The sequence below is a fragment of the Equus asinus genome, chromosome 12, assembly GCF_041296235.1.
Source record: "Equus asinus isolate D_3611 breed Donkey chromosome 12, EquAss-T2T_v2, whole genome shotgun sequence".
NCBI classification, from domain to species: domain Eukaryota; kingdom Metazoa; phylum Chordata; class Mammalia; order Perissodactyla; family Equidae; genus Equus; species Equus asinus.
The window spans coordinates 58,782,096-58,797,479 of record NC_091801.1 but is presented as its reverse complement, the minus strand read 5'-3'; the positions used below and the strand labels follow the sequence as shown (position 1 = coordinate 58,797,479).

General features: G+C 33.8%; 1 protein-coding gene across 5 annotated transcripts in view; it reads left to right on the top strand.

Moving 5' to 3' along the window:
• The window catches only part of CSMD3 (CUB and Sushi multiple domains 3), a 1,176,027-nt gene that overhangs the window by 1,143,880 nt on the left and 16,763 nt on the right, over positions 1–15,384 (top strand). For all 5 annotated transcript variants that reach the window (XM_044781000.2, XM_014843283.3, XM_070481504.1 and 2 more), the window contains 3 exons: positions 6,919–7,030; positions 9,361–9,540; positions 12,123–12,188. In XM_044781000.2, the coding sequence (XP_044636935.2) occupies positions 6,919–7,030; positions 9,361–9,540; positions 12,123–12,188 (358 nt within the window). The remainder of the gene's footprint in view (positions 1–6,918; positions 7,031–9,360; positions 9,541–12,122; positions 12,189–15,384) is intronic.

Here is a 15,384-nt window from a genome sequence, read left to right as displayed (position 1 = left end):
GTTAGCAAATATATAAAAATGTGGTCATTCAATAAGGCAAGAAGAGTAAAATATGTTTGTCTTATAATAGGTATATAATACTAAAATATTTTTAAAATATTATCATTGATGTAAGAAATTTCTGAAAAAATAATTTAAGTATAACCTATTGTTTCACAGCACATAGTTGGATTGTTATGTTAGAATTTTTAGCATGCCCAGTCATGTGTGGCTGTCTTTCTTATTTTCTCATTTTCAATTCCGATTTTATGTAGAGATTCAACAAGTTTTTCATTACAGGGGCCAAGGGAACCAAAGTGCATACTGACTCCAAAAGGAAATAGCTAATTTACACATTACCCAATTGCCTTGTGTTGCAGCGTTTTCTAAATTGTGTTATTTTGTGTGAAATTCAGTGTCAACCTGAAGAATATCATTTCTAAAGGAAGTACTCACCAAAGGTGCCATATTTTGTTGCTAAAAATAGTTTCCATTTATCTACAGTTCAGGCACTCTATGAACATTGATTTTGTAGTGTTTCCGGTTCGTCCAGATTGCCTCAGGCTTGTCTAGATAATACAAAAGTGTAAAAAAGTGTCTCAGTCTCTCTTACATTGGTGTTTTTAGAAAACTTTAGATTCATATCTCCGTAAAAGGTTTATCAATTGATATAAATCCTTAAAAATGGCCAACTAGCTCAACAACATTAGTCCTCATCACAAAGATGAAAAAACTCAAACAGAATGTGACTTGGCTTTGATCGCAATATCCTGACAGAATGCAAAATTTTGATGTTAGTGTCTGTGCACTAAATCTGGTGATTTTCTGAGGAATATGAGTCCTTTCTAGAAAATACCCTTTGAGATAATGGAAATGGAAATAAGTAAGATTGAGTTTAGAATAGTCATCCAATGAAATGAATAGAATCATTAACTGCATTTTAAGAATTCTATTATAATCATTGAAAAATGTTATCACATAGTTAACCTAACCCTGAATTCATATTATTTGGCTAATAAACATATATTAGACCATTACATTCTATCTAAATAAATATGAATAGGCTAGATTTCAAATATGATTGTCTGATTATATATAATTATATTAATCTCTACTAAAATTACAAATGTACTGAGTATGTTAAATTAGGGATGTCAACTTTCTTACATGCATAAGGCAGGTATGTGTTTATGTATGTATATACAATACTAATTATATTTACTAAATCTGTATAGAGCCACCAGAATTAAGTTATATAATTCTAACTAATATCAATTTATTGATAGATTCCAAATGAATATGGTCTTGTATATACCTGGAAAAGGTGTCTGTATCAGTTGAGAAAAACTCTTGCTTGCATGTAACAGAAACTATTTTGAGCTAGCTTGAGCCTTAAGGCATTACAAGCCATGTGCAGGTATGTTGGAGACCCCAAGAGAAGGGACCTAGGTGAGACTCATCAAGTCCAGAATCTAGGAACTGGACAGCAGTGTTCAGTTTTTTCCACTACTCTATGTTTACCTACTTCATTTTCTTTCCCTGCGGATTGGCCATATGGCCAAAGGTGCATCATTTCTGCACCTTAGCCATATACAGAAAGTGATTAATTGTCTTGATGTCTGTTCCAAATTTCCAGAGAGAGAATTGGAATGTCTCAGCTTTTGTATCGACTCGACTCCTTGTTTGCTCAGGTGGCCAGTAGTTTCTTAAGTAAAAGCATAGGTATCAGGAAGCCCACTTCTGAGAGAGATAACAGAAAGGGGAACGTTGTGAAGTACAGAGGCACTCAAATCATTTTCTTAATTTTTTCTTTAATGTGCTCACTTATTCACTCTCTTTTTGTATGTAGATTTATATAGTAGATTTTTGGACATAGATATAATTATTAACATATAAGAATATATCACCTGTTTCTAAAGGTGGTGAAAACCCTAGTGTTAAAAAAGGTACTCAACATGATTTCTCTTATATCCAAAATATTCTAAGTTGTAACAATTTTTGGCTAAAAATAGATTGGTAGTGAAGGAAGTAGCTGTCAAAATGATTGATACAACATCTAGATTAATTATGGAATAAATGCCAGGCACACATACTTCACTAACTGCAGTATCATTCTTTAAATTAAGCTCTGGGCTTTGGAAGACACATTATTTGGATTTAGGGCCTGTTACATTAAATTTATTATAGATATGAAATATTTTTAATCTGACTCTTAGATGTTTAACCCCACCAAGGTATTTAACACTAAGGTATTTATCGTTATTAAAATAATGATAGTGGTGATGTATGATTTCCAGCTTATAATCAAAATTAGTGCATAAGTACATTGAATGAGGTAAACGTTACCTAGTGTTTTATTACCTTTAAATGATGAATGATGACATGAATTTTAAAACAAAAAACCATAAAATTCAATTTTTAAAGTTAAAATCTTCTGTTTATTTTTGAATACAAACTCATAAGATACCTTAAAATTCTATTTTTCTTAAATCAGGAAGCTCAGGATGAAAACTGATGCTCAGTCAGTGAAAACTTGCATCTCATCTTAAGCATACGCGTTATTTCCTCACTTTTATTATCCTGCCTTTCTACTTCAATTTTATCAATCTAAATTTGTGTATGTCTTTTATTAGATGGTACCTCATTGTTTCTTAGATAAAAATGTTTAATATAAACACATAATAGAAAATACAAATATAAAATGGTTGTTTAAAGTACAGAGGAAGCATATAAATTTTGAAGCTTTAATTATATATATATGTAAAATATATATAACAACTTTCAAAACATATATCTTTCAGAAAAATATACGTATGAAAGTTGTTAGTTGTTATGAACCATGCTGGATACTCCAGTTAAACAAATACGTGATTTTAAAAATGAGACACAAATAAATACAATGAAAGTTCTTGCAAAGGAAGAGTCATTTCTTATAAAATATCATGAAATGAAAGATCTCACTTAGAATATTCTAAATCTATGCAAAATTTTGATTATGCTATGGTTTACTATCTAAACTTCATGACTTAGGACCTGAGATATAACATTTAAAAGAAGGAAATGAGTTTAAAAAGATAAGTGATATTTACCAATTAGACATGTCTTAAAATTTTATAATGCGTTTGCACACACATGCTAATTGAGACTAATTTAAAGTGATTTTTGTTTAAACGTTGACTGCAATTAAAACTTAATATGGATGATTTTTAATTCCTGATATAAAAATAATTTTAAATATTAATTTTCACATTGTATATAATTGGTTATAAAAACAGAGCACTTTTTTATTAGTAAATATTGGTGGGAAAATTGTACATAAATTATTTTTCCAAGAATCTTTTGAATTGCATAATGGAAATTTCTATGATATTGCTACTTAGGTGTCTACAAATAATCAAATTATATTATGCATGTTATAAGTTATTTAGGGTCAGAAGGATCTATCGTGGTAAGTTAGAAAAGGATGGAGGGCTGTGTAAAATATATTAAGTGGACTTATTGCTGACAAAATTATTAATTAATGCACTGATACTTGGAGAAAATTTCGATGATTGATTTGACTGTAACAAATTCTGAATTAAAAAATAATTCTGAATTTTGTGTAACTCTAGGTGTATTAGATATTTAATATAAGTATCTGTGAATTTGACAAAAATTATTATTAAATGTTAGTGATATATAAAAAATCTTTAAATAGATTTTACTTCTATAGTATCTGGTTAATATCTAAAGCAGTATTTATAGTCACTTTAGAAAAGTTTACAGGAATAAAGAAAAAAGTCTTAAAGGTAAAAAAATGTCTATATAATCCAATATGTTTCTCACATCTAGTTAATAGGAAGGAACCCAAATGTACCCTTCAAAGAACAAACAGTGATTTACTTTCATGTTCTAAAGTACAGAAGGGATATCACTGCACTTTAAGTAAGAAGCTAATAGACATGTTATTTTTTATGAAATTATTAGTTCCCATTCCTTCAGTTGATCTAACAGTCTCAAGACACCTTCCAAGCTCTTGGTGCATGAGGGTGAGTAACACACAGCCCCTGGCCCAGAAGCTAACAGTTAGCTTCTGGTATTCCATCAGATAGAACACATGATTTCATAGGCTAGGTGATAACATTGATAACATTGAAAGGTGCTAAGCAAGCACATAAAAGAGACAGTTTTCTTAATCTGTTGCTATGGGAAAGACTTTCTAGAAATGTTGCCTGAGCTAAATGTTTTAGGTTAAGATCTAGGAAAAGAAAGTTGGGAAAGGCATTCCATGCAGGAAGAACAGCATGGAAATATGCTTGCATTATGGTAACTACAAAAACTCAATGTTATATGAGCACAGTTTGAGTAAAAGTAAGTGATTAATGATGATGCTAGAGAGATGATCAGTGGTCAGGTTGTGGATGCTTTTATCTGCCAAATTAACACAGCATAACTTTATTCTGTGAAAGTAAGCCAGTGGAGATTTTAAGAAGGGTAATGATAAGGTCAAACTTTCGTGTTAAATAGATTATTCGTACTTTAGTGTGGAAAATAAATTTACTGGGGACAAGACTGGAGAAATGGAGACAAGTTAGAAAATTACTGTAATTGTCTATGACAGTAGTTCTCAAACTGTGGTCCTTGACCAGCATCAGCAATATTAGCTGAGAACTTTTTGGAAATGCAGATCCTTGGGCCTCCCCCAGATCTATCCAGTCAGAAATACTCAAGGGGGGCTCAGCTATCTGTATTTTGGTAAGTCCTCCTGGTGATTATGTTATCTGATAAAGTTTGAGAACAAGAGCCTATAGAAAATATGTTCAGGACTAAAACAGGATTTATAAGTAGAGGACAGTTTGAGAAAGATTTAGGAAATAACATCATCAGTATTTGGTGGTAGATAAATAAGGGGAGATTTATGGGTGAAAGGTGGTACCGTTAACTGATATCTAAACTAAAGTAGGATTGCTGGATTTATAGAGATGATGGCTTTTGTAGAACCAGTTTGACTTAAGAATATAATTTCAAAGTCTACATGGTCAGTCACATAATCTTGACCACAAAAGAAAGTCAACATCTGTAGTACCGTATTGCACAACTTCGGAGAGTATGTGAATGGCATGCTCTGGACCACAATTTGAAGGACTCCATTTATATTGAACACAGCATGAGCAATGCTCCTTGGAGTTGAGCAATGTAATGGGCCTAGACAAAATGGGGCATCAAGAGAGTAAGAGATCTCCTAGGGGCTAAGGTGAGAGTGTCGAATTTAGCTAGTCTCAAGGTCCAAATGGAATCTTGTATCAAATTATGTCACATTAGGCTTAGCCTTAAATTGCTTTAGCAGATGGGAGTAGGAACTCAAGAGGTAAGTAGAAAACAGGGTTTGCATGATAACCCCTAAGACAGCCATTGAGCATTCTCAGACTTCACTGCTGGGGAAGGCTCAAGCGGCAGACTCTAAATAGCCCTTTTCTTGTCCTCCACTTCTAATCACTTAATAAATCTTGTTGATTTTTCCTTGTAATGTATTTTGAGTAAAGGACTTCTTTCCCAAGTCTGTTGCCACAAGTTAGTCCGGCTTTTATCCACTCAAATCTAAAAGGGCAGTGCGAGCCACATAATTAGAGTTACTATTCATCATTCTTTTTATTGTTTAGTAATTTCTCCCTACAATCACTAGTTTAATTTTCCAAAGATGTTATTTTCTACACAAATTTTACCTGCCCTGAAACTTTGGCCCCTTATGCTTTTATTAAAAAAGATCTCAAATGTCATTGCCTGCTATTTGAGACCCTTCAGAAACTATTCATACTCATGTCTCTGACTTTATAATTATAGCTAGAATTTATTTAAAACTTATGTGTCATCCCTGTGTAGAGTGGATTGTGTATCCTATTTCATTTAACCCTTAAAACAAATCTCAAGACAAATAGTATTATCATCTTTATTTATAGATGGGAAATTAAGTCTCCAAGAGGAGGTATACCTTATTCAAGTAATATCAGATTCTAAGTTAAAGCCAAGTATACATTATTCTGGGGTCTGTTTTCTTTTTTATTCTATCTCGCTTCTTCCCACTTACCCCTACTTTCCCGCTCACTGTGGAAGATATCCATGCCAACTAATTAAATATACAGTCTTTTTTCCTAAAACATGTGATGTATTTTTTAACCTCCATGCATTTTCTCATCATATTCTTCTCTTTTCTACTTTTATATCTGTTGTTCTTAAACTTTAGTGTTCACTGAAATCACCTGGGGAGCTTATTAAACCACAGATTGCTGGTCCCTACCCTAAGAGTTTCTGGTTCAGTGGATGTGGGGTAAAGTTCCCAAATTTACATTTCTAACAAGCTCCTAGGTTATGCTGGGATTCCTGGTCTGAGCACCACACTTTAAAAATCATTGTTCTATATATTTATCTAAATCCCACATCCTTATAAGCTTAGTGCAAAACACATATCTTCCATCGTATATTTCTGTTACCACCACAACCTTCAGTAAATAACTTTGTTCAATCTGGTATTGCCTTTACTGTCTTCCATATTCATTTACCTCTTATGTTTTAGTTATCTTTATTTCCATATCTATCTTTATCCATCTTCATTTATCTATCTTTAGTTAACTCTCTATCCATCTGTCTGTCTATCTTCTATCATATGTGGCTTATTGACCTTTTGGTATCCTACATAGTTTCTTCAAATTAACATGGCAAAAAGTTTGGCACCTCTGTATACATTGGGTACTCAAATATTTGGTGATGATATGTGCACAAAGAGATCTAGGTGTTTTCTTTACTCTTGATTTTTTCTCCATTTTTTTTTTTATTCAGATTTCTATTTCTTTTCTTTCCAACTTCTATCATGCAGAATTTCTTTTGAAAACATTTTCTGGTCCAAGTTTTTTGATTTGTTGCTATCATTGGAGTTGCATGGGGATGTTTGCTTTTTCTCTGTAGGTAGGAAGTGTTGTACAGTTCCACTGCAAAAAAGGACACCTTCTACAAGGGTCTACAACACGTACTTGCCTTCCTGACCTCACATGGAGTGGAATTCAGCCCGAGTGCATACGTAAGTATTGTGGTTAAGAAATTATACTTATCATAGGTAAGAATTTATATGGATTTTTTCTTCTAACTGTGAAAATAAGTTTATATTTATACAACAGATGTTTCACATTGATTGTTTAGATTATAAAACATAATTCATATGTATAACTTTATTACTATATCATAACCCCCATGCCCACTGGAGAGCATTCTTTCTAAAGAAGCCAAAAGGCATGAGGTACGCTTTTGTTCTTTTTGAAAAGCTCTTGTGTTTGTGTTCTGTCTGGTAATTTTAGATGATGATTAGTTTATAGATCCATAGATCTACACCTCTCTGTGCAGATCTGTGATACAGGAGGTTCCAACAGAGTGACTCTTAATCTTTTATTACTTGTGAATCTCTCTGAGAATCTGAAGAAACGTAGAAACATCCATGAAGGGAGATAAGCATCAACACCTTGTCCCAAAACATGAATACTATTTTAAGATTTCCTGGAGCTTCTAAGTGTGCACTGACCCTAAGTTGAGAGCACTTGCTATACAGATTAAATAAGAACAAAGTCCAAGGTCACTAAACAGTGTTTTCTAATTTATAGTTAGACATAAATTCCAGCTGGTGAGTTACTTATCTATTTTTTCCCTCCGACTCCCTCTTTTTATCTCCTGCCCCATCTTTTTAAATTCTTAGCCTCTTGGGGTAAAAAATAAGGAAATAGAAATACTCAACGGGATGGTGTCTAGCTTTTAAGATTTGCTGAAGTTCAAGTAAGTCTTGTGACTTTAGTCGAGCCCTGTTCAGAATGACGCAAATAAACATGGGAGCCCCTCTGGGCATGTGGCTTACTGAAAAGCAGCAGAATTCTCCACTGAGAAGTCATGTCACATACCTGGTTTGCTTATAGTATTTAAATATGTCAAAATTCCTTAAAAGATCATTCCTCAGAGTATGTACTTTAGAACAGCTGTGTGGGATGTAACTAGATATTTCATAGTAAACTAAGATTCTTAAATGACCTGCATTTGGGATATGATGATTTAAATGAAGTTAAACAGCTTCTGTACTGCAAGGCATCTCAGAATTTCTAATATATGCATCATGTGGGGGTTAAGAATGTAACAGACAAACTATTTGTGTTTATCCTTAGTGATATTTCCCCCATGGGGATTAAATTTCATTAACTGGTATTATATTAAATATAAACTATGTAACACAACGTTTATTACATAGTGTTAAAAAATGTTAGCTATTGCATATAGCTTTCTAAATCTCCATTGGGAAACAAATGGAAAGTTACTCTCTTGTTTGGGGAAAGATTCCTTATAGTATCTATTTCTGATTGAGAAAGGAATGGTCTTTCTAAGACACAAAACAGGTGAACTGAGGGGAGGGCCAAGAAGTGCCATCAGTATAAGTGCAGTGGAATAAAGGTAGCGAATTAGGAGTGGGAGGAAAAATGCAGGAAAGGAGACAAAAAGTTAAGTGAATGAAAAAATGCTACTAGCATATGGACCCAAAATATGGCCAGAAAATTCTATATGTAAAAAAATTATTAATTTGTACTTTCTACATTAGAAAGTATTAATTTCAGAGCAACATAATGATCTGTGGTTGGATTTAACTTTAGAAAACATGTTTTTAAATTTAAAACAAATACAGTAAATAAAAAAATCATAAAATACATTTCCTAAACTGGTATAGAAAATCTGAGTTTGACAAACTTTAAAAGATATCTCACTGTGGAACTTTTTAGATCATTTAAAATGCTAATATATATTGTGACTTTCTAAAATGGTGATATCATACACACTTATGAGGTTAATTATTCACAGTAAGTGTTTTTCCCCCCTCAGTTTACCTGTTAACATCTACCAGTGTTCTATAGATGATTGTTTAGGAAATGCTAGTCTATGAATTTAATATGTATATTTACATTGATGCATTTTCCTTGATTCATTAGAATAACAATTTAAAGGTATATTTACATAAAGGCATTAACATACCTTGAAAAATATTTTGTGACTCCAATCTCAAAATTTTCTTTTTTTTTTTTTAAGATTGGCACCTGGACTAGCAACTGTTGCCAATCTTTTTTTTTTTTTTTTCTGCTTTTATCTCCCCAGACCCTCCCTGTACACAGTTGTATATCTTAGTTGCACGTCCTTCTAGTTGTGGGATGTGGGACGCTGCCTCAACGTGGCCTGACGAGCAGTGCCATGTCCGCGTCCAGGATCCAAACCCTGGGCCACTGCAGCGGAGCACGCGAACTTAACCACTCGGCCACGGAGCCGGCCCCTCAAAATTTTCTTAATGTGTCTATAACAAATGAACATTTTTCTCTTTTCTCAATATAGCCCATAGCTGTAAACAGCCGGAAACTCCTGCTCATGCAAATGTAGTAGGAATGGACCTCCCATCCCATGGGTATACACTAATTTATACCTGCCAGCCTGGCTTCTTCTTAGCAGGTGGAACAGAACATAGGGTGTGTAGATCTGATAACACCTGGACTGGAAAAGTTCCTGTTTGTGAAGGTAAGTTTTCTCTGTAAAAGCTTTTAACAGAAAATGTACGAATTTGGACTTCCTCAGATGCAAGAGACAAAAAAAATAAATCAATTCAAATTAGCTTAGGAACTAGGGAAATTTGTTGGCCAACTCCAAGGGTGGGAGTGATGTAAGCACTTCTGGACCCAGAGGCACAGATATGTTATTCAGGTTTTTTAGTAGCTGCTTTTCCATGCTCTGGTTTTTTCTTCTGGCCTTTATTATTTCTTCTACTTCTCTACTTATGGTAGGCGTATTAGTTTCCCAGGGCTGCTGTACCAAAGTACCACAAGCTGGGTGGCTTTAAAGAACAGAAATCTATTCTCTCACAGTTCTGGAGGTCAGAAGTCCAAAATTAATGTGTTGTCAGGGCCATGTGTCCTCTGAAGGCTCTCTGGAAGAATCATTCCTTACCTCTTGGCTTCTGGCTATCCTGGACACTCCTTGGGTCGTAGCTGCCTCACTCCAATTTCTACCTCCATCCTCATACAGCCTTCTTTCCTATGCATCTGTATATGTCTCTACTCTTCTTATAAAGACATGAGTCATTGGATTTAGAGATTATTTCAGGATTATTTCACCTCAAAATCACCAACTAATTACATCTTCAAAGGTCCTACTTCCAAATAATGTCATATTCTGAGGTTCCTGGTGAACGTGAATTTTGGGGGTACACTATTCAAACCAATACAGTAGGGAAAATTGCTGCCAGCGTTCCTGGGTTCATATCCTTCTGGGAGAGTAACTCTGGTAGAAAGAATCTTTTCCAAAGTTTGGTCAGGAAACACTGTTCAGGAGTCTGATTGTTACAGTTTTGAATAGAGTCCATCTCTAAATCTATTACACAGCCAAGGTGATATGATATTTTGATCAGATCTAGGTGAAATGTCCATCCTTGTTGTTGCTTAATCAGGACAATCCCCATCTGGACAAACTATAATAAGTTTACCAGAAGAAAAAGGGTAATGTTTCCAGAAAGAGCAAAGGAAATTTTTCTATAGTTCTTGATAAGGTCATCCATAAACTCCTTTTTCCTTTTTGTTTTTTTCAGGCCTTCTAATTCTTGATCTCTTGCAGCATTCATAAATGTTAATGACTTTTTCCTTCTTAAAATGTTTTCAGTCTCTTCTCTTAGCTAGAGCATTGCTCAGTTTTTTTTCTTTTTTAAAATTTTTCATGATAGAAATCCCTACGATGTGAGATCTTACTCTTTTGTTCACTTGTCACTATCTTTCTCCACTGTCCTGTCCTTTCATCTGCCCCTCCCCAACTGGAATACAATCTCAGTAAAAACAGAAACTTTGTTCAAAGTGTTTGCCGCTGTAATTTTAACATCTAGATCAGTGCCTTGTATGTGAAAGTGTTCAATAAATACTTGTTGAATAAATAGATGTTTTATTCCTTCATAATTCTGGCTCTCATTCTCCATTTCCTTTATAAGTGTATTCTTTTCTACCCATGCTTCTCTAAAAGCTCAGTTCTTAGCCATCTCTTCCTTTCACTCTATGTCCTCTCCCTAGGTGATCTCATTCAAGCCAATGGTTTCAACAGCCTTCTCTATGGATAATATTTATGAATAATTATTTCTAGCTCATTTATCTTCTCTTAGCTCCAGACTTATATGTTCAATTGTTTACATGATAAACTCATAAATTTCCCTTCACCATAGACTTCTTTTGGTGTTCCCTATCTCAGTGGTACCATCATCATGTAGTAAATAGAAATCTAGTAGTCATCTTTGACATCTTCATATTGCATTAAATCCACCAGGATTTCAATAGGTTTTTTTATCTTTTCACTTTTCTGTTTTATCCTCACTACTGCAATAGTCTAATTCAGCATTATCTCTACTGGGACTACTGCAGCAGCCTCCTAACTTCTCTGCCCATATCAATACCCAGTCCTTTCCAAATTGTTCTCCATCTTGCAGCTAGAGTGATGTTCACCCAAATCACTTCCCTTTCAAACCTATTAAAGACATTATATTGTCCTTACGATAAAAATCTAAATCTTTACATGGTCTATAAGCACTGCCTATCATAGCTTCTGCAACTTCTCAAGCACCTCCAGCACCCTACATGATTTCCTTGGTTTTGGGCTACCTTTAGTTTGGCTTAAAACTTTTGTTTTAAGTTTTCACCTTTGAGTCGACCTGATTTTGTGTGACACCATGAGCTATCTTAACAAATTTTGATTCTTAAATGTGAACCCTACCAAAATGATTTCTGCCTTTTTGCAACAGGAACACATCCTCAGCCCTCAACTTCCATGTTGGAATCAATTATTTTAATTTTAGTTTATGCCTCAAAAATAAGAAACAGTATCCCGAGATGATATCGCAGCACTAACTTCCCCTTGTCCCGCTGAACTATAATGGGGGTATTTACTGAAGTTGTTAGCTCTACAACAAGAGTGTTGAGTGGGGACCAAGATGCTGTGATGAACAGGACATTTTAGAGAAAATGATATGAAATGTCAGAGAATAAAATTGGCAATGCATCACATTTTGTGTATGTAGATGTGTTATTAATTATATTAACTTTTGTAAACATTTTCATTTCTTTTCATAGCTGGTTCCAAAATATTGGTGAAAGATCCTAGACCTGCACTAGGAACACCCAGCCCAAAGCTAAGTGGTTAGTAATTTCAGTTGTTTTTCTAGAAATTATGATTTCTAGAAGTGATCTACTATTTTCTTGACAATTTATTTAGAAAAATATATATCAGAATGGGAAAACTATGCATTTGACCATTTAGAGTTTGAATTTGATAATTTGTATTATAAGAGGTTGAATTTCAAAGAATATAATAGTGACATATTAATATTCCAAAAATATTATTTATAGTTCGCTCCATAATTTTCCTTTCAAGAGTATCTGTAAATTACTATAAAATAATGGCAATGTTTTACTTAAAATATTAAAATGAAAAATGAAAGGGGCCAGCCATGTATTGTAGTGGTTAAGTTCAGCATGCGCCACTTTGGTGGGCTGGGTTTGCAGGTTCGAATCCCAGGCATGAATCTACACCACTCATCAGCCGTGCTGTGGTGGCGACCCACTTATAAAGTAGAGGAAGACTGGCATAGATGTTAGCTCAGGGCTACTCTTCCTTTAGCAAAAAAAAAGAGGAATATTGGCAACAGATGTTAGCTTAGGGCTACTCTTCCTCAGCAAAAAAGGAAAAGAAAAAAAGAAATATTATATAAAATTTTTAAATATAGTTTTTTTTTTTGCAAAAGGTCTAAATACACTTGGCATGAGAGTAAAAGTTCAAGAACTTCTAGAACTTTCCCAGTTTAATTTCGGTTATTAGATTTAAAAAACAAATTTTGAAACAAGTCATTAAAGATGACTGGGCCTTGAAGTCCTACAACCTTAATGTAATTCCCATATTATACACTCCCTACCCTATGACCTTGGAAAAGTTATTTTATATATCTGAGCCTCGATTTCTTTATCTGTACAAAAGAAATAGTGATTAGATTATTATAAATGAGCTTCATGAAAATGAAATGCAAAGTGCTTAACCACTAGTAAGTTTTCAATACATGAAAACTGCTTTTGTAGTATTACTCAGTATTTTATTTACATGATATAAATGAAAAGCTACCAATAAAATTAAAGGCTAAATGTCTAATCTTTACCTTGGAGACAGATTTAGCTCAGTTGCATCAAGCCAGGAACAGTGTTAGGAGCTAATTTTAGTGGGATTCAGAAGTTCACAATGTATATGCTATAAAATTGGAATGTCCACAAAACTCTGAGACACTGATTTATTCAACACTCAATGAAAACAGACTGAATGCCACTAAGGCAATCAAAGAATATGTCAGCATAGGAGAGGAAGGTTAGCAATGGAGTCAGAAAACCATAATGGACAATCAATGCACAGAATTTTCCCAGGGAGATTCTGTATCTGTTCACAGATGGATGCTCTGAATAATAGCTCTGGCCCATCAAGTGTAAACCTGGACTGTCCTGGGCAAAACATGGCCGTTGGTCACCAATAAATAAATCAGGCAGACAAAAAAATAAAAAAGAGTATGGAAGAACTAACACAATTAATAAGCTTGAACAATAGAAATATATAAAGATTTCTGCATCAGACAATTATAGAATATATATTTTCCTCAAAGGCACATGGGGCAGCTGTAACAATTGATCATATTAATAAATAAATCTACACAAATTTCAAAGCAAAGTTAGTTTTATCTGACCATGATGCAATTAAAAGTTAATAAGAGGGGCCGGCTCCATGGCTGAGTGGTTAAGTTCGCGTGCTCTGCTGCGGCGGCCCAGGATTCGGATCCTGGACGCAGACATGGCACCACTCATCAGGCCACATTGAGGCGGCGTCCCACATCCCACAACTAGAAGGGCCGGCAACTAAGATATACAACTGTGTACAGGGGGCTTTGGGGAGATAAAGCAGGAAAAAATAAAATAAAATAAAATAAAAGTTAATAAGAAAATGGATAATTTTTTTTAATTCATGAATGTTTGGAAATAAGAACAAAATTAATACTGATGAATAACTCATGAAATGAAGAAATTAAAATGGAAATTATAACACTAGAATTTAGTTATGTTGAAAAGTCTAAATATCAAAACTTGGGGACTAAAGCAAAATCAAAGTTGTGAGGAGAATTTATAACCTTAAATCCTTACTTTAGAAAAGAAAAAAGTCTCAGAATTAATAAGTGAAGTATCCCTGTGAAGATGATATGAAAAGTGTAACAGAATAACCAAAAGAAAGCAGAAATCAATATACTAAAAATGAACAGAAAACCTCCAAAGATATAATAGAAGAATCTCAACAGAGCCAAAGGTAGTCCCTTGAAAGAACAGAGTGAACAATTTTTGTAAAGCTTGATCAAGAAAGGAACAAAAACAAATAATATAATAAAATGAAATATGAATATAACTATATAAAGAATAGATTAAATAAATTATAAATATATTAACAGAAAACTATCAATAGCTACCAAATTATTTTTAAAAATTAAACAAAATAGACAAATTACTAGAAAAGTATATTTTACTAGAACTAACAAAAGAAAACTTGATAATCCCGTAATAAATAAAGTTGTAGTTAAAGCTATTTCCACAAAGAAAAAACAGATCGATATGACTCTACTGATGAGTTCTACCAAATTTTAAAGGAACAGAGTAGATCATCCAAGTTTTATCAAAACTCCTTGGGTTAGTAAAACTCAATCTATGGGTCGAACATAACTCTAATAACTCAGATAAAGACATTCTAAGAAGAGAAAATTACAGAGCCATTTGACTCAAGATTATGGATGAAAAACTCCTACATAAAATCTTAGCAAATCGAATACAACATTATAGTAAAGATGATACATCATTACCGAACTGGGTCCGTGATAGTTATGCAGGGACATTTTCAAATTAAATAGTCTGTAAAAAGTAATTTATCACATTAAGAAACTGAATGCAAAAAATTATCACCATGACAATACTTGCACAGAAAATATTTTGTAAGATTCAACATCTATTTATAATTTAAAAAAAACTCAATAAACTAGAAAGGAAAGGAATTTCCTTAACCAGAGTAAAGGTATCTATAAAACTCCTGAGCAACATTATCTTAAATGGGAAGACATTAGAAGCATTTCATTAAAAATCATAAGTGAGGAGCTGACCCTGTGGCCTAATGTTTTGGTTCTGCATGCTCTGCTTTGGTGGCCTTGGTTTGTTGGTTTGGATCCCAGGCACGGACCTATACCACTCATCAGCCATGCTGTGGCAGTGACCTGCATATAAAATGAAGGAAAACTGGCATGAATGTTAGCTCAGGGCTAGTCTT